The sequence below is a fragment of the Solanum tuberosum genome, unplaced genomic scaffold, assembly GCF_000226075.1.
Source record: "Solanum tuberosum cultivar DM 1-3 516 R44 unplaced genomic scaffold, SolTub_3.0 scf00209, whole genome shotgun sequence".
Classification (NCBI taxonomy): Eukaryota; Viridiplantae; Streptophyta; class Magnoliopsida; order Solanales; family Solanaceae; genus Solanum; species Solanum tuberosum.
Window position 1 is genome coordinate 155,393 of NW_006239134.1, and position 24,493 is coordinate 179,885.

The 24,493-nt window shown below is 38.2% G+C and overlaps 1 protein-coding gene across 4 annotated transcripts in view; it reads left to right on the top strand.

Moving 5' to 3' along the window:
• LOC102594470 (ribulose-1,5 bisphosphate carboxylase/oxygenase large subunit N-methyltransferase, chloroplastic) overlaps positions 1-24,493 on the top strand; it is a 48,660-nt gene that overhangs the window by 18,971 nt on the left and 5,196 nt on the right. For 3 of the 4 annotated variants that reach the window (XM_006355849.2, XM_015312566.1, XM_015312568.1), the window contains 5 exons: positions 4,351-4,420; positions 5,172-5,212; positions 6,707-6,787; positions 14,711-14,746; positions 17,720-17,803. In XM_006355849.2, coding sequence (XP_006355911.1) covers positions 4,351-4,420; positions 5,172-5,212; positions 6,707-6,787; positions 14,711-14,746; positions 17,720-17,803 — 312 coding nt within the window. The remainder of the gene's footprint in view (positions 1-4,350; positions 4,421-5,171; positions 5,213-6,706; positions 6,788-14,710; positions 14,747-17,719; positions 17,804-24,493) is intronic. The other variant, XM_015312567.1, reaches the window with a different exon arrangement.

The window sequence follows — 24,493 nt, forward strand, 5'->3', positions numbered from 1 at the left end:
AAAGCTGGGAAAGACAATTTGGGAGCTGATTCTCTTTCAAGGAGGCCATTAAATGCTGAATTTCTGGCTCTTGCTATTCCTGTGCCGATGGATTTTTCCAATTGGCAAAATGCTCTCCAAGCAGATACATATACTCGTGAGATTATTCAAGCTATTCACCATGATCCTTTCTTACAACCAGATTTTCATCTTGTGGATCAGAAACTTTATTTCAAGGAAAGGTTGGTCGTTCCGGAGCAAGCTTCTATTCGACAAAAGCTTCTCTCAGAGTCTCATGATACACCTTCTGCCGGGCATGGAGGATACTTAAAAACCTTGAAGCGCCTTTCCTCCAACTTTTTCTGGCCAAGGATGAAGAATGATGTTAAGATCTTTGTTCAGAACTGTTTGGTTTGTCAACAAGCCAAATACCAAGCTCTAGCACCTGCTGGACTTCTTCAACCCTTGCCTATACCTGAAAGAATTTGGGAAGATGTCTCACTTGACTTCATTGTAGGACTTCCCAAATCTGGTGGTTTTGATACAATTTTGGTTGTCGTAGATCGTCTCAGCAAGTATTCTCATTTCATCCCACTTTCTCATCCATATACTGCCAAGATTGTTGCTAAGTTTTTTTGCAGAGAAATTGTGCGTCTTCATGGCATTCCTCGGTCAATTCTATCTGATCGGGATGTTATCTTTCTCAGTGCTTTTTGGAGATACTTGAGGCTGCAATGATCTCGGTAAGAATGGGTACCTCTTACCACCCACAATCTGATGGACAAATAGAGGTTGTTAACAGATGCTTGGAATCGTATTTACGATGCTTTGTTATGGAGCAGCCTCGTAGATGGAGTCAATATCTACCATGGGCAGAGTTTTCTTTTAACACGGGCTTTCACTCATCCACAGAAACTACCCCATTCAAAGTTGTTTATGGTAGGGACCCACCATCCATTTCTCCTTATGTTCATGGAGAAACAAGCATTGCTGAACTTGAAGAACAACTTTTGAATCGTGATGCCATGCTGAAAATTCTCACGGATAAACTTTTAAAGGCTCAAACTCGAATGAAACAGCAAGCTAATTCTCATCGTAGAGATGTTACCTTTCAAGTTGGAGATTCTGTCTTTCTACGTGTTCAGCCTTACCGTCAACGTTCTTTGGCTCATCGCTGGTGCGAAAAATTGTCACCTCGATTTTTTGGACCATATAAAATTGTACGATGTGTTGGACCTGTAGCTTATGAACTGGAGCTTCCTGCTTCCTCCAAAGTACATCCGATTTTTCATGTATCTGTGCTCCGTCCAGCTCATGGTCAGCAAGCTGTTATACCACCAGCCCCTCTTCCTCTTAATGAAGATTGGGAACTCACCATATCTCCTGCCAAGATTTCTTGCACATCGATGGGTTAAAGAAGCTGGTTCTTCTTCTTTGGAACTGCTCATTCACTAGGTTGACCGTTCGCTTGAAGAAGCTAGTTGGGAAAACTATGATCTCATTGCAGATCAGTTTCCTTCTTTTTGCCTTGAGGACAAGGCGACTTTTCAGGGAGGATGCACTGATATGAATGCTCCTTTAAGGACTTACTCTAGAAGAAAATATAGGCGAGCAACATGTGGAGATAATCTATCTTAGTTTATCTGTGTCTTACTTTCTTTATATTAAGTAGGATAAAATATATAAGCAGTAATTATCTATAGTAGTTATAAAGTAGAAGTTATTACCAGCAGGCAGCAGCAGTTATTTACAACAGTAACTGTTTCTATCTCTATCTGTTAGGAGTTATTTATGTTTACTATAAATATTTGTATTTTAGGAGAATTCTGGGAAGGAAAAATATTATTATGTCTTTATATCTGGAGATTTGTCCACTCCATACGGACATTGTTATTGGTTAATGCAGTGTTTAAGATTCTTTCACTTTATTTAACCACTAAAGTTTCATTTTCATTTCGTTTCATATTAGTTTCTATCAGGAACACTCATCAATAGTGTCTTGGATAGTATTCCCACCTATTTTATGTCCCTTTTCCCTATGCCAGTTAAGGTGCAAAAACATCTTGACAAGATTAGAGAGACTTCCTCTGGGAAGGTAATAGTAAGGACCGCAAATTCCACCCTGTGAATTGGGCCAAAGTTACCAGGCCAAAGCAGTTTGGAGGCTTAGGGATTAAAGACCTGACATTAAATAACAAGTGTATGCTAAGAAGTGGCGTTGGAGGTACAATCAGGAGACAACTGGTCTATGGAAGGAGGTGATCCAAGCAAAATTTGGTATCACTCGTCACTGGTGCTCTAATGAAGCACATGGGTCTGAAAAGCTATGAGGAAGTCGTGGGAGGTCTGCTATAGCAATGCTACTCTCAAAGTGGGAAGTGGGGAGCACATCCAGTTTTGGGAAGACACTTGGCTGGGAAACATCCCTCTTATGAGCATATTTCTTAGAATATTTCAAATTGCCTCCAATCCAGAATCAACCATCTCTTAGTGTTGGGAAGAATGTGTGACTCTGAGGAGAAATTTAAATGACTGGGAGTTGGAAGAATTTATAGCCCTCATGGCCACCATCCAGACCAGCTCAGTCCACAGCCAAAGCAGGGATAGACTCACTTGGGGAAATAACAGGGATGGCTCCTATTCGGTCAAAGAAGGCTACTTACATCTAACTCAAGGAAGACGCTTATTGATCTATGGCTCTGTAAACTTATCTGGAGAACTTAGATGCCTCCAAAAGTGATCTGTTTCAGCTGGATCAGTCTTAATGGTTCTTGCCTCCAAAAGAGACCCCTTTCCTCTATTAAGGCTAGGTGTTTGATTAGTCTTTTTAGTTTGGTCAACCACTCCTCTGTAATTACGGTTAAATCATTCCTAGAATTTATCAGCTCCATAGATCTTGATAGTTGTGATAGCTTTTTTTGCCTTCCTGGGAGCTGGTAATCTCTTTGTAATGCTTGCATCTTCTTGATGCTTCTTGTTAATGATATCCTTCTTATTCCATCAAAAAAGGGGAAGTGGGGAAACATCCTTTTTCTGTCTTCTCTCCACAGAGGCAGGAGAGCACCGCCAAGCCAACCAGAAAGCAGAAACTGCATGAGGTAAGACAAAGGGAAGACCTGGAACTCTTATCTAAGTCCCGGCAAACTGGATTTTTCCTGCACACATCCAGACGATGGTGACTGCAGGACAACTGCAGAGATTTTCACTCCCACTTCCAGTCCCAAATCAGAATGTGTTCCGTCAGTTTCCTGGTTGGAAACTCGAAACAGGAATTGATGGTCACACATTTCAAATACACCGATTGAGTTTTCCCATTTGCCTAAGCCCATCCTCAAACAACTGTCTGGTTTCGGATCTCCTCTCCATCAAAGTGTCTCACCAAGCATCTGCCCTGAATTTCTTTATCAGGAATTTCCTCTGCTCCATTGGCGTGATGTTGCTCCCTTCCCTTGAATCCTCAATGATTTTCCAGCACTAGCTGTCCACCTGTATCTCTTAGTTGCTTCAACAAAGGTTGAGTCCACCACTAGATGTTGTGATTCTGTTATAATGTGATCCCTTCTATAAATAAGACTTTTAATTTTGTATGCTGGCTCGTCCCATCCTGTATTGAATGCTGTTTATGGTAGTATAACAGTGGATCTTTTACTCCCCTGTTCTTTTCTACTATTAATATAAATCTGCCGAAGTCATTAAATTTCTTTGCACAAAAGTAGTTGGCTTGATGGTCCTTGAGCTTCCACCTTCTGACTTCTTTGCCTCTAACCTCTGATACCTTATGTAATAAATGGCATATCCATGTCATAACTTTCGAGCTGATCATCATTCTTCGTAGCAAGTTGTTCCTTGTTTCCATCTGGTCATACCATGTTTCCGAAAAAATAACATTTTTGGTGATATCTATGACTTATCTCCAACTATAAAATTAATCTTGTTGTCCATGTTTTTAGTCAATTACTGGATGAAATAGTATCTTATTCTCCGATCTTTACTAGTACCTGTTGCTATATATGATGTGTACTTCTTGATATTATGCTGGCGTTATTTTCCTTTCATTCCTACTTTGATTACTCTTCTTTTGAGCTGAGGGTTACCGGAAAGAGTCTCTCTACCCCACAAAGGTAGGGTTAAGGTTTATGTACATCCTACCCTCCCCAAACCCCACTTGTGGGATTATATTGGGCATGTTGTATTGGATGATGGAAGTAAACACAGTTACCAAGCTTACCGGCGATGTACGGGTACCCGGAACTAGAAGACTTTAACTAACCTTGGTTTAAGTGCCTGATAGCATTTCTTGTTGTTACTCTCTTAAAAAAAAAAATCTTAACCCAAGCTATTTCCTAAAATATTATTATTTCTTGATTTCAGGCTTCCTTCCAATTCTCTGAAATTATCCAAGATGTGACATTAGAGGACTTCAAATATGCATGTGCTTTAGGTAAAGTCTTTCAATGTAGATACATTTTTTTCTTAAAAGAATTTTCCAAGTACAAATTACTTGAATTAAGTTGTCTCCTACAGGCTTGCAAAGATGTGCACACAGTTTCAATATGATCTAGTTGGAGTTTCAAATGCTTCTCCTAAGATGGTCGCCATTTGATCCAGACCTGTTGTGCATTTTGTTATGATTGCAGTGTTTTTTTGCCGTTAAATATTCACAAATGACATAGTTGGTATTTTATATCTTTAAACTCTAGCTTCCCATATGATTAATAAGCGGCAAGAAGTAGACAGGATTAAAATTTCCATTTTTACTTAAGCAGTTTAGCTGAAGCTGCAAGAATCCTTGTGTTCCTTGCCTTTTTCTCTAGAATGATTTATTTTGTTGAAGAAATTCATCTAAACCACCTAAGATTAAAACATAAAGGAAGCTGGAAGCACACATCTATCTTCTCATGACGTGAGTTTCATATTAGTGATGTGGATTTGGTTAAAGGAAGTAGTTCTCATTGTTAATAAACCAGCTATTCCAGTCTATATGAACTAAATGCCTGAACACCGTCTTAACTTATGTGGAAACTGCCTACCCTTATTATCGGCTGTGCTCCAAAGAAGCAAAGCTAGCATGTTGGAAAGGTAGTCCTTTTCCTTTTCATGGAGCAGGTCTTGTGTTTCAACATTTCCTTTAGTATCATGGATTATGAACTTGGATGCCCACATTGATGAAAAACTCTTTGTCTGCATTTCAGTTACATCGCGAGCATGGGAAAGTTCCAGGGGGGTATCAATGGTATTTCTGTTAAGGGGATTTTATTTGTTTTCTTTAATTATTATATTGAGTAAGTTATCATTATCAAAATAATAATTGTATTGAGTTTATACCTTAAACCCCCCTTAAACTATCCACTTCTCATCAGTTTAATACTTAAATTATGGGGTGTTGCTGTTATCCCCTTGAATTATAACATCTTCTATCTGAAACTCCTTTCAGTATCAAGTGGCATGGATAGTGGTTTTACTCTCTTTGTAGTGTATAGGAGCTAGAAAATAGGCAAACAAGAGGATCCATGTGGTATTTTATATTATTTTTATATCTCTTATTTCTTATTTTTTCTTTTTGCTTTCTTCTTTTCTTATTCATTTTTTATTTCTTTAAATCATATCTTTTATAATAACGGAGAACTGATTGAAACACAACCTAAATATAATACTCCCTCCGTCCCATTTTATATGAGTTAGTTTGACTTGGCATGGAGTTTAAGAAAGAAAGAAAGACTTTTGAAATTTGTGATCTAAAATAAGTGATAGATGTTTATGTGATTATTAATCATTTCATTAAGGGTAAAATAGGCATTCTAAAGTTAAATTGTTACTTAATATAGAAATGTGTCATTCTTTTTGGGACTGACTAAAAAGGGAAGTGAGTCATATAAGCTGGGACAAAAGGAGTAGTAAAATAAAAATATAATAATCAGAAAAAATATCTAGTTAAAAATCACGACTGTATTTTACCATAACAGTAAACTCAATTGTTAAAGATAACTCTAAAATAACAGTAATACAAAAAATAACAAAAGAGATCTTACACTAAAGCGTAAAACAATTTTTTTTTTTCTTATTTGTTCTTCTTGGCTTATCTAAAATTTATTGGTTTTTTTTCCCTCTTCAAAATCCAATATTTTTTTTATTATAGTAAATTCAGTTGACAACTCATGTTTTAAAAATAACTGGAAAATAAAAAAGATAATCAATAACATAAACTTAATTGCAATTTAGAACAAAATTTACTTAATAATAATAAACTCACTTGAAAAGTTTGAATATTTAAACTACTTAAATAAATTTTGTCCGTGTTATGCTTTTTTAATGGAGTTGACCAAAATAAAGAAAAAAAAATTGACTGTAAAATTCCACGTAGATGCTCTTTTTGACCTATTCTCTAGTTCTCAGACACTACAAAGAGGAATCACTCTCCATGCCACTTGACACTGCATGTTTTTTTTTTTTGATAGGAAATGTTATAGTTTGGGATGGGGTAGAGGGGTGGGTGGTGGTGTAACAACACCCTAAAGTTTAAATATTATACTGACAAAATGTGGAAGGTGATTTTGAGGTATTAACTCTATTTTATTTTAGTTTGTTTTGTGGCTGTTTGATAATTGTTGGAAGGACATTCATTCGGCGAGCTCCTTTTATTTTGACTTCTAGAGAGGTTAAATCTTTTATGACTGTTTTAAGGATGACTACTTTTTGGGTGCCTGATAGTTTGTTCACTACATTGTAGATTCCTTTTGCTGATTTTGCAAATCACAGTGATCTCTCTGACACAACTGTTTTGTGTAGTGAAGAGAAGCAACTTTCAGAGGTATGTTCCACCAGCTTAACACATGGTTTTCCATCTATGCATCTGCCAGAAAAATTCTATTATTATCACCTGCTCTGCCTATGAAATAATAACACTTGCTTTGCATATTATTTCTCCCCCTCTGTGTATGTGTATGTGCTGCACATGATGACATGTGCTTTAAGTATATTCATGTTAGTCTAAGAGAACAATAGTTCTCATGTTGTTCATCCTCCTGACAGTGTTAGAGTTTGATCTACTTTAAAAATATTCACCGGATATGTTATGGTGTGAGATGGAGGAAATGGATCAAATTTTGCATCCAACGATAAGGTATTCGGTCCTTGTGATTGTGTCCAACTGTCCATGCAGCTTTTTTGGTAGTTCAAGAGGACTAAGACTAGGTGACCCATTGTTCCCTATGCTGTTCATTCTAGTGAAGGAAGCATTGAACAAGATGATAAATAAAATTATGGCAGGAGGTTACTTGAGGGGTTTCTCTATAGTTGTTGGTGGACAAAGTTTTGTTAGGGTGTTTCACTTTTTGTTTGTAGATGAGACTTATGTTTTTTGTGATGCAGATAGTGTTCAGTTGATCTTCTTGAGATAAGTATTGGCATGGTTCCAGGTGGTGTCAGGCCTAAAGATCAACCTTAGTAAATATGACATCTTCTAGTTGGTATGGTTGAAGGAGCCTTGACAGTCAACCACATGACTCAAAGCAAGGGTAATAATTCAAGGAAATATCACCACCTTGTCAGTGCTGTGGCAAAAAGGTCATCCTCCATTTAAATGTTGAAAGAGGCCAGATGCACAATGCAAGTTGTGCAACCAACTTGGTCATGATGTGACTTGCAAAAGCAAATCTCAGAAATATGAGCAGATGCCCAAGTCACCAATGAAGATTAAGAAGACCACTTATTTGTGGCAACATATTTTCAACCATGAATTCAGAATGTTGGATAATTGATAGTGGTTGTATAAACCACATGGCCTATGACAAAAATATTTTTAAAGAGTTCATGTCTATGGAAAATAAGAAAGTCAAAATTGGGAATGATGACTATGTTCCTGCAAAAGGAAAAAGGACTATTTCAATCAAAACAAGTTCAGACAAGTATTGTCGAATCTTTGATGCCACAAAATAGGAGATTTTACGAGTTAAAATGAGAAGTAAAAACTTCTTATTTAATCCAACAAGAGATGAACACAAGCCTTGCAAGACCAAAGATGAATTGACAGGCTACGAGGTCCATACCAGTCAAGACTACCATCTACATTTCCCGATCCAAGCAAGAGTGTTGAAGATATGTCTTGGGATATTTCGAAATAAAATAGATAGCTGGATTATCTCTAAAAGATTGCAGTAAATCTATCAGTAGCTAGTTTTTAGTATTTCTGATTATTTTGTTAAGTGAATATAAGAGTTAATTTTCTACTTTTTTGTGATTGGATTTAATCATTAGCATATTTTTCTATTTGTTAGTAGGAATTGTAGCTATAAATATATGTCTTTGAGTTATTTATAAAATAATTCTCTTTGATAACATTGTATTTTTTTTCTCTCAAAGCTTTTCTTTGCTATTTCCCTGATATCTTTGCTAAAAACCAATAATAAGTTATTCCGCCATATATATGAGATAACTTATCCCATCATTATAGTATATGTGAGAAATATATGAGAAAAATATTATTGAATTGTGTATCTAAATTGTTACATTGAGACCCTATTTATAGACACTACATTGGAATCCTTTTCCAACTAGGATTCCTATTCCTATTCTAAGTAGGAAATACTTATTTCTATTCTAACACTCTCCCTCAACTAGGTGCATACAAATCATATGTACCTAGCTTGTTACAGATGTAATTAATACGAGGACATGTGAGGGGACTTGGTGAAGATATCTGCAAGCTGATCATTTGACTTCACAAATTTCGTAACAATATCTCCCGAGAGCAGTGTTTTGGACGGCGAGAGGCGACAAAAGGCGACAAGGGGCCTGCCTCGCCACGAGGCGAGGCGAGCGGCGAGGCGCTCGCCTTTTTGAATTAAGGCGCCAATTAATACCAAAAATTAAAATTTTTAATTGCACATATAAATATCCAAAATCTTAATAGCAATAACATATATTAGCAAATATTTGAATTTAAAAAACTAATAGTGAACAAAGCACTGAGAGAGTGAACAACCCTGTTCACTACCACACTGAAAACAGAGCACAGTAGTGAGTGAAAAACAGAGTAGTGAAGAAAAGAAGAAAAGAAGAGAAGAATTAGAAGAGAAGAAGAAGAAGAAGAAGAAGAAGAAGAGAAGAACTGAAGAAGAAGAAACGTACCTGGCAGCAGTCACGAAGCGGCGAAGGAGCAGTAGTCGCGAAGTCAGTTGAAGAAGAAGGTCGCGAAGTCGGTGTTTGCAAAAAGGAGGCAAACACGAAGGGTTCGCGACTAAGGAGAAGAGGAATCAATCGCAAATGTGGAATGTTTGCAAAAATACCCAAAAAAAACCCTAATTTTGGCTTTTAATTATAAATCAGACCTTTAAAAAAAAAAAAAAAAAAGGCGACGCCATCCTTGTCACAAAAGGTCGCCAAAGGGCGCCATAAGGTCGCCATTTTCAACTCGCCTCGCCTTGAGGCAAATAGGCGAAAGTGCCTCGCCTCGCCTCGCCTTATCGCCAAAGGCGAAAGGCAAGCGCCTTTCACAACACTGCCCGAGAGTATCTTTTCTCTGACAAAGTGACAGTCAATCTCAATGTGCTTAGTCCTTTCATGAAACACTAGATTTGATGCGATATGAAGTGCCGCTTGATTATCACACACAAGTTCCATCTGATCAATTTTGCCAAATTTTAGTTCTCCCAATAACTGTTTGATCCAAACTAGCTCACAAGTTGCTGTCGCCATTGCTCGATATTCTGATTCTGCACTAGATCAAGCAACCACATTTTTGTTTCTTACTCTTCCACGACACCAAATTACCTCCTACTAAAACACAATATCCGAATGTCGAACGTCTGTCAAAGGGTGATCCTGCCCAATCAGCGTCTGTATATCCAATGATATGCTCATGGCCTTGATCCTCAAAGAGTAGTCCTTTATCGGGAGTTGACTTTATATATCGCAGAATACGAACAACTGCTATCACAAGGGGAAGTCATAAACTGACTTACAACACTCACAGGAAAAGAGATGTCAGGTCTAGTCACTGTGAGATAATTCAACTTTCCAACAAGCCGTTTATACCTTTCAGGATTACTAAGTGGCTCCCCCTGTCTTGGAAGGAGTTTAACATTCGGATCCATAGGAGTGTCAATAGGTCTACATCCCATCATTCCTGTCTCCTCAAGAATGTCTAAGGCATACTTGCGTTGAGAAATAACAATACCTGATCTAGACTGAGGAACCTCAATACCTAGAAAATACTTCAATCTGCCAAGGTCTTTAGTCTGGATGTGCTTAAGGAGATGTTGCTTCAAATCAGTGATACCATCTTGATCATTACCGGTGATAACAATATCATCAACGTAAACAACCAAATAGATACATCGACTTGGTGCAGAATATCAATAAAACACAGAGTGATCAGCTCCACTTCGAGTCATGCCAAACTCCTGAATTTCTGTGCTGAACTTCCCAAACCAAGCTCGAGGAGACTGTTTCAGACCATAGAGTGACCTATGCAATCGACATACAAGGCTACTAGACTCCCCTTGAGCAACAAAACCAGGTGGTTGCTCCATATAGACTTCTTCCTCAAGATCACCATGCAGAAAAGCATTCTTACTGTCCAACTGCTAAAGAGGCACGGCAGTCATAGATAGAAAAAGACGAGCAAATGCTATTTTAGCAACAGGAGCGAAAGTGTCACTATAATCTAGCCCAAATATCTGAGTATACCCTTTGGCAACAAGGCAAGCCTTAAGTCTATCAACCTGACCGTCTGGACCAATTTTGACTGCATAAACCCAACGACAACCAGCAGTAAATTTACCTGCAGGAAGGGAGACAAACTCCCAAGTACCACTCTTATGTAAAGCAGACATCTCATCAACCATAGCCTGCCTCCATCCAGAATGAGAAAGTGCTTCACCTGTAGTCTTAGGAATGGAAATAGAGGACAAAGACGACACAAAGGCATAATGGGGTGATGATAGACAATGATAACTTAAGAAGGTATAATGTGGGTTAGTATTTTGAGTGGATCGTATACCTTTCTGAAGTGCAAGCGGTTGGCTAGGAGGAGGTAAGTCCGCAGTAGGAGCAGGGTTCGACGCATGACATGAATCATCTGGGACTAGGGTTGGACGTGGACGACGATGATAAGTTAGTAGTGGTAGCACTACAACTGGAGATGTAGAAGTAACCGTAGATTCCTCAAAGGTTGGCATAGGTAAAACATGAGGTATGGGTAAGACCATAAATACATCAGGATGATCAGAAGATGTATAGTAAGGCTGAGACTCAAAAAATGTAACATCAGCGGACATAAGGTATCGATGAAGATCATGTGAATAACAACGATACCCTTTTTGGACTCGAGAGTAACCAAGAAAGACATATTTGAGGGCACGAGGAGCTAATTTATCTTTTCGTGGGGCTAAGTTATGAACAAAACATGTGCTCCCAAAGACACGAGGGGGGATAGGATAGAGATGTGACTGAGGAAACAGTATGGAATGTGGAACCTGATTCTGAATAGAAGAAGAGGGCATTCTATTTATCAAATAACAAGACATAAGAACTGCATCTCCCTAAAAACGCAGCGGAACATTGGATTCAAGGAGAAGAGTACGAGCGGTCTCAATAAGATGCCGATTTTTTCTTTCAGCTACACCGTTTTGTTGAGGGGTGTATGGACAAGTAGTCTGGTGAATAATGCCTTGGTGAGTCATAAACTCCTGAAATTGGGAGGATAAGTATTCTAAGGCATTGTCACTACGAAAAGTACGAATAGAAACACCAAACTGATTTTGTATTTCAGCAAAGAAACTTTTGAATATAGAAAATAACTCAGAACGATCTTTCATTAAGAAAACCCAAGTACATTTTGAATAATCATCAATGAAACTAACAAAATAACGAAATCCTAAGGTGGAACTGACTCTACTAGGACCCCAAATATCAGAATGAACTAATGAAAAAATAGACTCTGAACGACCCTCAGTACTACGAGAAAACGTAGCACGAGTGTGTTTCCCAAGTTGACACGACTCACAATCTAATGTGGATAAACTAGACAAACTAGGCACCATCTTTTGCAGTTTGGATAGACTTGGATGTCCCAAACGTTTGTGAATTAGATCTGAGGAATCTGTAACGGAGCATGCTGCTAAGGAATTTGAAGAGGTAAGATAGTAAAGGCCTTGTGATTCATGTCCTGTTCCAATCATCTGTCCCGTACTGCGGTCCTGCATGAGAAAAAAAATCATCAAAAAAGGTTATGCCACAATGTAGGGCACGTGTCAAACGACTAACAGATGCCAGATTAAAAGGGGAACCAGGGACATAAAGAACAGAGTCTAGGGTGACAGAAGATAGGGGTTTGGCTTTTCCAACCCCTTTTGGTTTTGTTTGGATCCCGTTGGCTAAAGTAATAGCTGAAAGAGATTGTGAATAAACAATATCGGATAAAAATGATTTATTACCAGAGATATGATCAGAATCCCCAAAGTCCATGACCCATGTTCCAAGAGTACTAGATTGCGACACACAAGCAAAAGAATTACCTCCAACAGACACATCAGGTTGTGCAACCAAAACTACTTGTGAAGACGTTTGCTTATTTGCACGTTACTAAAGGAACTCGTCATATTCTGAGCAATATGAGCATTATTGGATGGTTGATTAGGTTGAGCACCATATGCTACTGGTGAAGATGTTTGTTTACTTGCGCGATTTCGAAGGAACTCATTATATTCCTTTCGAACAATAGGATCATAACTGGGTGGTGAACCATGCAAAATATAACATATGTCACGAGTGTGTCCAGGCTTATGACAATGACTACACTTGGATCGAGGTTTCCCAAAACGCCCTCCCCCTCGCTGATTCTCCATAGACTGATATGTACGCTGTTCAAAGGTTTGAGATGCGAGAATAGAGGAGTCAACAGTGGGTGATGAAACTACTTTGTGATTGGGAGGTGCCGCAAGACGAAGGAGATGAGAGAATAATTCATTGATGGTAGGAATTATAGGGCTAGCTAAAATCTGATCACGCATAGAATCATGATCAGGAGGAAGTCCAACAAGAGTAGGAACTAGAAACAATGTTTTTTTGTATTCTTGTTGTTTTTCCACATTCGTAGTAACTGCATCAACGTGTCAAATTCCTCCATGACTGCCTGTACCTGTCCCAAGTAAGTAGACATATCGGATTCTTGTTTCTTTAAGTTGGTCAATCGAGATATCACATCATAGAATCGAGATATGTCATTAGTGTATAAAGCACGAACCTTTTCCCAAACCGTATAACACGTCTGGAATGGGCAAAACAAGGGCATCAATTTGGAATCAATAGAATGCCATAGGAGACTACATAATTGAGCATCTACTTTCTCCCATTGTGCTTTGGCTTTGGCTTTTACATCTTCCTCACTAGTCTTTGCCTTTACATCTACCACATAAGTCTTGTTCGTTAAGTGATCTTGGACACCTTGATCCTTGCACCACAGCTCAATCGAGGAAGCCCAAGTTAAATAGTTTGAACTTCCCAATAAAAGTTCTGAAGTAATTATAGGACTAGAACTTCCAATCCCCATATTTTTAGAACCAAAAACATCACACCCAAAAGACATTATGCTAAATTTGTCTTGGAAACAACAAAAAGAAACTTGATTATTGAGATTTGATTGTCGGAAAATTCAAATCTCGAAGAAAAAAGTCACCGAAAACAGCCTGGAAATAGCCGGAACCCTAATTCCGGCGATCGGATCTGGTAAAAAACAGTATGGGCCTGGTCGGAATGGCTGGACGACCCCAACTGTCAAAAAAATTCTCAAAAAATATGATCAGAAACTCCCTCACACGCCGGCGCGTGAGCCAGATCTCGCCGGAAACTACCACCTCCGATAGGCGCGTGAGAGCGCGTGGGGTGTTGTTTTTCGGTGTATCTGGCTGGGGTTTGGTCGCGGGAGTTTTTCGAGCCTCGTGGTGGTGTTGTTTTTCGCACCACACCCACAGAAAGAAAAAAGAATAACAAAATCAGACCCAACAGTCACCGGAAATTGACATAGACATACGGTGACTTGTTTGTTCTCACCAATACTCTGATACCACGTGAGAAATATATGAGAAAATTATTATTGAATTGTGTATCTAAATTGTTACATTGAGACCCTATTTATAGACACTACATTGGAATCCTTTTCCAACTAGGATTCCTATTCTTATTCCTATTCCTATTCTAAGTAGGAAATACTTATTTCTATTCTAACAGTATAAATGGAGGATAAATAATCTCGAAACTAAATAATACCCCTAACCAAACATAGGATACAATAATTGTACATTTTATCCCTGGATAATTATTCTTTATCCCTCGTACCAAGCGGCCCCTTTAGAATACTAAAGAGAAGAAACAGGGCATAAGATGTTGCTTCTCTAGCACTTATGTGGATCATATGGAGAGAAAGAAATAGGAGAGCTTTTGATGGAGTTAGAGAAGGATTTGTACTATTGAGGAAACGCGGTTTATCTCTTATTTCTTTTTGGAGCACCCACTAGGTTCCCTATAGGTATAGAAAACTGGGTCTTTCATGGGAAACCATTTTTTTGTTAGGTTTTCTACCTTTAGTATACTTGCTGTATATAGGCTTGTTTCTTTCCCTTTTTAATAATGTTATTACTTGATTAAAAAATGTTACTTTTGCCATTTTATGGAGTATATCTTCTGCTCAGGTTTCTCTTTTATGTTTGACCCGCCCTATTTTAAGCATTTGCAGGTCATTGCTGATTATAGTTACGCTCCTGGTGATCAGGTCTCATCACTCATGCAACTTGAATGTATTCTTGGGTCCATATGATACTATTCTTTCTCCATCTCTATCTAAGTATCATTTGCAACTTTTTGCCTTTCTGGTCATTAACTTAAATTTTTGTGCTAGCTTTTGATCTCAAGCCTTCACTTTGAATATTTAATTGTCAAATGACTCTTTCTTTTACTTTGTGTAAAGTGAAATGTGGAACTAGTCAAATTTCTGCTATTCTATCCCTCTAAAATGCTATTCTACCCCTCCAAATCTGCTATTCTATCACAACTTTATTCTCTTTGATTTACTACAACAAATATCTAATATTACACTTATATACATCACTATATAGTTACATTAATATATACAATTATTCACTATTAAATTCATGATCTGTGAGCTGTCCATCATGCTAACATCCCCCAAATCAGAAGTGTATCAAATTCAAGTGGCTTATTGGGGAAACTACTTTTACATATGATATGTTGGTGCTACCCTTGGGGTCCTGTGATGTTGTTCTGGTAATGCAATGGTTGAAACCGTTGGTGATATCATTATGAATTTCAGCAAGCTGACCATGCAGTTCAAGTATGAGGGGTAAAGATCACATGTTGAAGAATGAGACCACTAAGTTAAAAACAGTGGATGCAAGATCTTGGAGACTGTTAGTTACAGTGGATGCCAGTCCTAGCCCTTATGCTAGTCCTGTTGTATAGTGTTGGTTAGTAAGAAGGATGGCTCTTGGAGTCTGTTAATTACAGGGCTCTAAATAAGTTAACCATTAAAGACAAATTCCCTATACCTGTGTCACGACCCGAAAATGAGCCATGATGGCGTCCACTACAACCCACTGAGTGGACAAGCCTAAACCCAACACAAGATGTGGAAGAAACAGTTTTAAGTAATAACAATAGTAGCAATAGGTGTCTCTCCTTCTCATCTTGATTCAAGTAGCAATAGGTGTCTCTCCTGACAATTCTTTGTCCCTAACAAACTTTTTACCCTTTTCTACCAAATAGAAGCACTACCTTTCATAACTTTAGTCACAATCATCCTCTAATTCATCAAAAGGATTTTTTTTGTTGCACATTAGGAGCTCTAGTAGCTATAATAACATTCATCTCAAATTGTGTAGTCCACCTTTGAAATTGTTGAAACATAGCACTCAAGGTGAAATCATTTCCTCCATTCAATTCTGCTTCTAAACGAGCCCTTCTTTCATCATCACTACCACCTGCCTGAGACATCTTAAAAAAAAGATTAGAGCAAATATTTATCACTCGAAAATTTGACTTTTACCCTCTAATATTATCACCTATCTTGCCTTCTTTAAAATTTTGGCAAATGTGGCTCTCCAACTCCAAATATTCTATTCTGCAATGCAACCTAAACCATCACCAAGCTAGTTCCAAGAAGTTCAATTTGGTCTTTGTCTCTTCTCTTGAAATTTATGAAGAAAATTTCTTCTCAATCATGGCTTTGGTGTCATCATCTCTCATTGTGTGAAGATCCAGTTGAGGCATCTATTAGTGGATAGATGAAAGAGTGGGAATCCTCTGATGTTCTGCAGTGAAAGTGTATGTAATTTTTGTTGAAATGAGAAAGGTGGAACGAAGAAAAGGAGAGTGGGACCTGTGTATTGTTTGGAAAATGGAGGAGGTCGAATGATGGAGGAACGTGATGACTCTTTGGGTTGGGTTAATGGTCAATAATGTGCTGGATCAGCTTAATTTAACAAGTTCACCGCTTAAGATGCTGTATGTCATATCAGTCCTTTTGTCTAGTAGACAGTTTGAGCATGGATTAGGTGTTTAACCGGTCAGGAACTTTGTTTAGGTATCTAAATGAAAAATTCTGACTAGTTCAAGCAGTTGTCTATGTAGTGGGAGATTAAGTTGAATATTGAGCCATGAAAACTGCGACTTGCGAGTTCATATGGATCAGTTGACTACTGAAGAGGGTTTAAGTTTAGAGAAACCACTTAGATGGAACTTGTTTATGTAATCAAATTACTCCATATTGCTTCAGATCCAGTGTACTCTGAGAGGATTGTAAAGATATGACACTTGGGCCTAACCCAGCCCCAAAAGCTAGCTCATGAGGGGAGGTTTGTCCAAGTCCATATAAAGAGACCAAATTCCCATCTCTCTATCGATGTGGGACATCTCAACACTCCGTCGCACGTCCAAACCTCTACTGGAGCGTGAACAGTTCTAAATGGGGGCCCATCATTTGGGAACAACAAATTGGGATAGGCCTGGCTCTGATACCATGTAATGATATGACACTTGGGCCTAACTCAACCCCAAAAGCTAGCTCATGAAGGAAGGTTTGTCCAAGTCCATATAAGGAGATCAAATTCCCATCCCTCTACCGATGTGGGACATCTCAACAAGGATCAAACGCATAGAGGTTGATTGTCACTTTATTAGAGAAAATACTCTCAGAAAATATTGTCACGAGAATTCAAGAACTATAATGTCGAATGATTAGCTTGCAAACGTATTTGCCGGATCTTGCAAGCCCTTGAGTTAATTAAATATGTAATAAATTCGGCATATGCAATGTGTAGTCATCTACTTGAGGGGTAATCTTAGATAGGCTAGTATATTATTGTACAAAGTAGTGTCCTAGATAGGACAAGCTTGAAGTATTCATTGTGAAGTGTGCAGATAAAATGATAAAAGCATGAAACATTGAAGTCACACATTCTCATAGTTAACCTCACCTTTGCATAATCCATCAGATTGTACTCGGAAGCATGATGTTTCAAAAGGAATTTTAGACAAATATTAGAAAGATTTCAAATTATCAAAGATGAAAGGGTACTTATTAACCACGTCCACAAGCATAGATGTTCAATCACGACATATCCATTTGATTGAATTGCTACAAATTATTGCCGGTGATAACTGTGGTGTAGCATACATATATTTGTGAAATAAGGATTCTTACTGAATATTAGTTACAATTTTCCTACAGATGCTCATAAGATACGGAAAGTTTTCAAATGCAAGACTCCTTTTGGACTTTGGATTTACTCTCCCTTGTAATGTGTATGACCAGGTAAGATGACAAACTTTCACGGTATGTTTTGCATTATCTTTCAGAATGGATGAACCAAATTGAATTATCACTAAGCTCATGCACCCTTTGCATATGCAATTCCATTTTATTGATTTATGTACATTCCCTCATTTCAATTCCATCCGAAAAGTTGGTAGATACTGCTTGTTAGGAGTACTTTCAAGCTTGACCACATTCTTTATTCCAAACCTCATTACTTTGACATTTCGCGGGTAAACTGCTAACAGCTTCCCTTTGCTGACGTTGTTAGAGGTACTGATTCAACTGTGACTCTACATCTATTAATTGCCTCAATAGGACACTCATGCATACACATGTTTTGCTGGGTGGTTTATTTTTTGTTCTTTAGAAAATCTAGAAGCAAACTACATAGATTTGCATCTTCCCTAAAGATATTCAACTGCAAGTCTTTGAGGGATTTTCCTAAGAGATAGTTACGTGTCACGACCCGATCTCGCAAGTTATGATGACACCTACTATACCCACCAGTAAGTAAGCCAACTCGTAACCCGGAACGTCAATTAATGTCTGTAAGGGTAGAAACTAAGCAAGAATAAACAATTTAATAGAGATAACAGGAGAAGGCGGAAGCAACATAAATACATAACAAAAAGATCCCTCCCAAAACCTGGAAGTCACAAGTACAGAGCTACTACAGAAAAGAGTACAAGTCCCAAAGGTGGACCACAAATAAACAAACTTGTCTCAAAATACAATAGACTAGTCAAATGGTACTGAAGGAGACATGTATGATCCAAGACGCCATAAGCTCACCCTTGCCTCTAGATACTGCAGCAATCGGCTCAAACTCAATGCTGATAGTTGGTGCTTTGCATCACGAAACAGATGCAGAGTGTAACATGAGTGCCAAAACACCAGGCACTAAGTAGGCATCATTGGCCGCCTGAGCAAGAAAAGTAAAGGCAATATGAAAGGCGAGAATTAAACATAATAGAGGTCAAGAGTGAAAATCTAACAAAAGCACACGTGTGTAGGACAAACTGAAATAAAGTATGTAAATAGCTAGCTAAAACCTAACTGGACCCCATAAGCCCAAAAGGTACACTCGTGCGCAAGTTTAAATAAAAACCCGAATGGACCCTCATAAGCCTGATAGGTACATAAAAGAACTACAACTACTGTTAATAGGACCCGGTGAATCCAGAGCCAGAGAGTGCGTAGCGCGGACGCGGATTGGCCTCCCAAAGTAACTAATAGATCCAAGCTAATAAATATCAACTCCGTAGAGGATAATGAGCCCAAATCATGGATTGCGACTGGAAGATGAATTGCACAGACCGCAAATTTGAGACTAACAATAGCTCATCATAACCAGACCTTTGAATTTGCGACCAACAATAGAGTAGCATGACTAGACCATGAATCTACGATCAATAATGCTGCATGACCAGACCTTGAATCTGTGATCAAATGGGCTTTCGAAGAATCCCATGCCAATTCGTCATCATAGAACCATCGTGGAACGACGTCCACTCCCAGGTAACCAATACAACACTTTAACCTAGTGGGCCTTCGCGAATGTGGCTAAGGCCTCGCAAACACAAAGACCAGGTCATGCGAATGCGGCTTGAAGCCCGCGAATGCTAAGGGCAAATATTGCCTGCACCTGCTAATGCACATCAACTGGTTTTGGCCAATGCGAAAATTCCTGATGGGGTGCTTAGGATTCATTCGAAACCCCGTGCGCGCAAATGAGATATGCTACCCCATCAAATTTGATATTCCAGACTCAACGGAGCTGTCAAAACTTTCAACTGAGGTTGTCTCGACAAAAAGTGAGTCCCCCACCCAACCTTCATTTTAAGCCAAATTCCACGAAGGGGCTCGGGATTAGCTCGGAAGCCTTGGGATCCGTACAAAAGGTCCTTCTAGACCAGACTCAACATTTCAGCGCTAATAAAACTGGCAGTGTTGCATTTTGAGGCCGTCTTTCTAAAGTTTTGACCAAAGTCAACCATTCAAGTTTCAGAAGCTTTGAAGCACGGAAACTTACATAGAATCCAAACGAGCGACCAGGTGATCGAATTGTCAATCCTAGCACTTGTGAATATTAAGGCTGCACAAATACACTACACCCAAAGACTCAAATGTAGATCAGTGGTTAATCTAGAAGTAGGAAAGTATGTCTTGAACATACTGAAAGAGGTTTTAAAACCTAGAACACGGGAAGCCATCCTATTAATAAGATAGGTGGATGTCAAAAGAGCTTCTCCTCAAAGAAATTTAGGGACTCCAATTGTGAATATTAAGGCTCTAGTTACCTCCATAAGATGCATATATTTTCTCTTAGCTACTCCATTTTGTTGGAGTGTATTAGGACATGAACTTTGGTGCATTATTCCCTTGGAAGTGAAAAAATTGCCTAAATGGTCATTAAAATACTCTCCCATTATCACTCTGAAATATTTCAATCTTCTCATGAAATTATATCTCGGACCTAACTTAAAAAGCCTCAAACATATGTTTTACTTCACTTTTGTCTTTTAATAGGTACCAAGTTAGTCTAGTGTGATCATTTATGAAACTCACAAATCACCTTTTCCCATTTACAGTTGTTACCTTAGAAGGTCCCCAAACATTGCGATGGATTAACTTAAAGTGTTTTGTGGCATGGTATTTTTGGGAAGAAAAGGATGAACGTCTGTGTTTTGCCATTTCACAAAATTCATACTGGAAAGAAGATGTACTTTTATTCATAAACAACTAAGGTAACAAGAGTTTCAAATATGAAAACTAGGATGACCAAGTCTATAGTGCCATAACATGACTTTATTATCAACTTGAACAAAGTTAAAACAAGCTGAACTAAAATTTTGCTGAGTTGTCCCCGTTTTCAAGAAAATAGAGACCTTCAGACTCTCTAGCATAGCCAATCATCTTCCCCGAGACCTTGTCCTGAAATACGCATGAAATAGAATCAAAGATAGCACCACGATTAAGGTTTTAAGTCAATTTGATGATGGACAAAAGATTATGAGATAATTTTGGAACATGAAGGACACAAAAAAGTGTCAAGAGAGGGGTTAGTTTGATCGTCCCTTTTCCAGCAATTGCTGAGAAGGAACATCAACAACTTTGACTTGTTTATTTCCTTCTATAAAGGAGTGTAGGTTGAGAAAAAATGGAAATTCCATGTCATGTGATCATTAGCCCCCGAATCTATGATTCAAGGACTTATCTGTACTCACAAAAATGGATGGTACATTACCTGCTTGGGAATAAGAACAAGTGGGAGTAGAAGGATCAGATTTATTGGTTTGGAGTTGAGGTTGGAGAAATTTTTGCAGTAGCTCTACTTGTTCCTTAGTGAAAGGTCGCATTTCTAGAGAAGATTGTAGCCCTGATGCTGAAATGCCCGACCATGGTTGTCTGCCATTTTTTTTGTTCCAGCTAGGTGGTCTCCTATCCTATGGATATTCCAGCAAGTCTTACGAGTGTGCCCATATTTTTTGCAAAAATTACACCACGGCTTCATTGTTGTCTCGGTCAAAATTTTGTTAATAGAACTCTCGACTTCTATTGATGTTGCTGGGTGACGTAGCCCGGTCAATGTTGTTTTAGTTACAAGAATAACCTTGCTCTGATACCATGAAAGTTTTGGTACCAAAATTGTACAATTTTATTCATCCATAGAGATACAAATTTATTGTATAGAAAAATAAACTAGCTAGCAATCAGATCCCTTGATTCTAGGAAATTTGAGAATCAAGGGATGATTCTAATATCCTAACCTATTCAATAGCATATCAGATATGATTTTGTTCGATCAATTTAAATCCTACAAAATCATATCCAATCACACTTAGGTATTTACAAATCAACAAACCCTTTGGGGTGGGCCAGTGGACCCTTCGGGGTGGCCCAGTGGTTTGAGCTTGGGACTTCCATGTTGGAGGTCTCAAGTTCGAAACCCCTTGCCAGCGAAAGCAAGGGGTTTGCCTTATGGGTCGAGCTCGTCGCACCAGGCTTGCCTAGTGCGGATTACCTATTCTATGTGGTTTGCGAGCTATTGCATAGGAGCGGAGTTTTTACCCAGTGCGCACCCAAAGGGTAGCGGCTGCGGGTTTCCCTTGTCATAAAAAAAAATCAACAACAACTATCCTGATACTGTATGTTGATTATATCATACTTACGGGAGATGACTTGCCAGAAATGAAGAATTTAAAGAAACAGGTGGCCTCAGAATTCGAGATCAAAGATTTGGATCAATTGAAATATTTTCTTGCCATGGAAGTAGCAAGATCAAAAGAAGGCATTATGGTGTCACAAAGGAAATATGTACTAGATCTTCTAAAAGAGACAGGCATGAGTGGTTGTCGTCCATCTGAATCACTTATTGATCCGAATATAAAATTCGGAAACAAAGATGGAAATTTAGTTGACCAACGTCAATATACTTATCACACACTCGACCTGATATAGCTTTTGTTGTAAGCTTAGTCAGTCAATTTATGCACTCTCCGAAGAAAGAGCACCAAGAAGCGGTCTACAGAATTCAAAGATATCTGAAAAGCTCACCAGGGAAAAGACTGTTTTTCATAAAAGGTCAAGATAAAGGCGTTGAAAGCTTTAAAGATGCAGACTAGGCAGGTTCTACTATTGATAGGAGGTCTACATCAGGATATTGTACTTATATCTGGGAAATCTCGTGACTTGGAGGAGTAAAAAGCAGAATGTTGTAGCCCGTAGCAGTCCTGAAGCTGAATATCGATCTATGGCCCATGGGATCTGTGACATGACTTGGCTCAAGAAGATGATGGAAGAACTAAAGAAACTGTTTGTGTTACCAATGAAGTTATACTATGACAACAAAGCCGCCATAAGTATTGCTCACAATCCAGTTCAACATGACAGAACAAAGCATGTTGAAGTGGATAGGCACTTCATAAAAGAGAAGATTGAAAAAGAAAACGTGTGCATACCTTTTGTCCCAACAAATCAGCAAATTGCGGATATTTTCACAAAAGGCTTGTTTAAACCAAAGTTTGAAATTCTTGTAAGCAAGTTAGGCATGAAAGATATTTACATGTCGACTTGAGGGGGAGTGTTGATTTGTAAATATCTAAGTGTGATTAGATATAATTTTGTTTAAATTGATCTAACAGAATCGTATCTAATATGTTATTGAATAGGTTAGGATATTAGAATCATCCCTTGATTTCTCAAATCTCCTAGAATTAAGGAATCTGATTGCTAACTAGTTTATTTTTCTATACTATAAATTTGTATGAATAAAATTGTACAATTTTGGTACCAAAATTTACAGCTACAATTGTACAATAAGTGTGGTGTGCTTCACAACCATAGGAAAGACTTATACTAGACACGTCTTCTAATGTGAATCTGATCTCCTGTCTGTGTACCAGAACCTGCCTTTTGAAATGCAAAGCCCCAAAGTCAAGGACGTAAGTACATATGAAATTGTATTGTATGTAAGGGCAGAATGAAACATAACTGAAAGAGAAACAGGACAACCAATGGAGACATAATCAAAACATGGAACAATCAAGCGATCGAAAATAATTAAGTTGACCTTAACGTTCGTACTTCGTAGTTCATCATTCATCAGTTTATTATGAGAGTTTATTAGTATAATCGACATAATCCACCATGGGAGCACATGGAGTCTGATCTTGGCCCGATTAGCTAGGCCTTTCCATACCTTGTTGGGTGTGAAACATACATAACATAGTTTTGCTAGCAAAAGATCGATAATATGCCTTGTTGGGCAACCTAGAAGATACGCCCAACTCTACGGTGCGATCCAAATCTTATGTCGGCAAACGTAGTTTCGGGCACGTGTCGTATAGACTAATGCCTTCTCGGTTAACCATATTACTCCCTTCATTTGATGTTCATAATTCAGCCCGAAGTCTCATAATCGTAACTCATGCTTTGTTTTAAGAGCTCATAATCATGGTTGCAAAAATCATAAGTATTCATATGTCATAATTCATGAAACAAAAATCATGGAAAAATCAAGTCATTATAGCATAATGTTTATATTTGACAAAAAGGGCATAATCGTAATTTAGTAGAACATGCATGGGATTAAACTTGAGAAAATTTATAGGATTCATGGTGTTCGTAGTGAGTCTTCATGGACAAAGAACATCAAAATCATACCTACCCCCTAGTCATCTCATGGAGGAGAAACTTTCGGGTTTTTCAATAAAACAAGTTGACGCAGGGAAGATCAATAACGTTCCCACCCGAAGGGATAGTCTTACATGCCTTTAATCGTAACTAATCACAGATAAATATCCAATATAAGAATGTTCAAAACCCTAGGCGTGACCTTGTTGAGTCCTTGAAGATCCTTTGATCATGGATTAGAATTACGTTATAGATTCAATTACGGTAATAGAATTTCTTAGAATTGAATTGATCAGCGTAGGAAGCTACAGATTACAAATTTATTTCTCTACCTTTGATACTGTATAATTAGGGAGAATGGGTATAATATGATTGAGCAGTGTCAGAATTCTATCGAACTTCGTTAGGTTTTGACATAAACTACATTGATTACAAATTAGGTAAGCTACAGATTCTAGGCTAGATTACATGTCCTAGCACCTAATACTCACATGCTAGGCACAGTCACAATAGCTAAATCAATGCAAAGTAGGGAAATAATCTCAACACTCC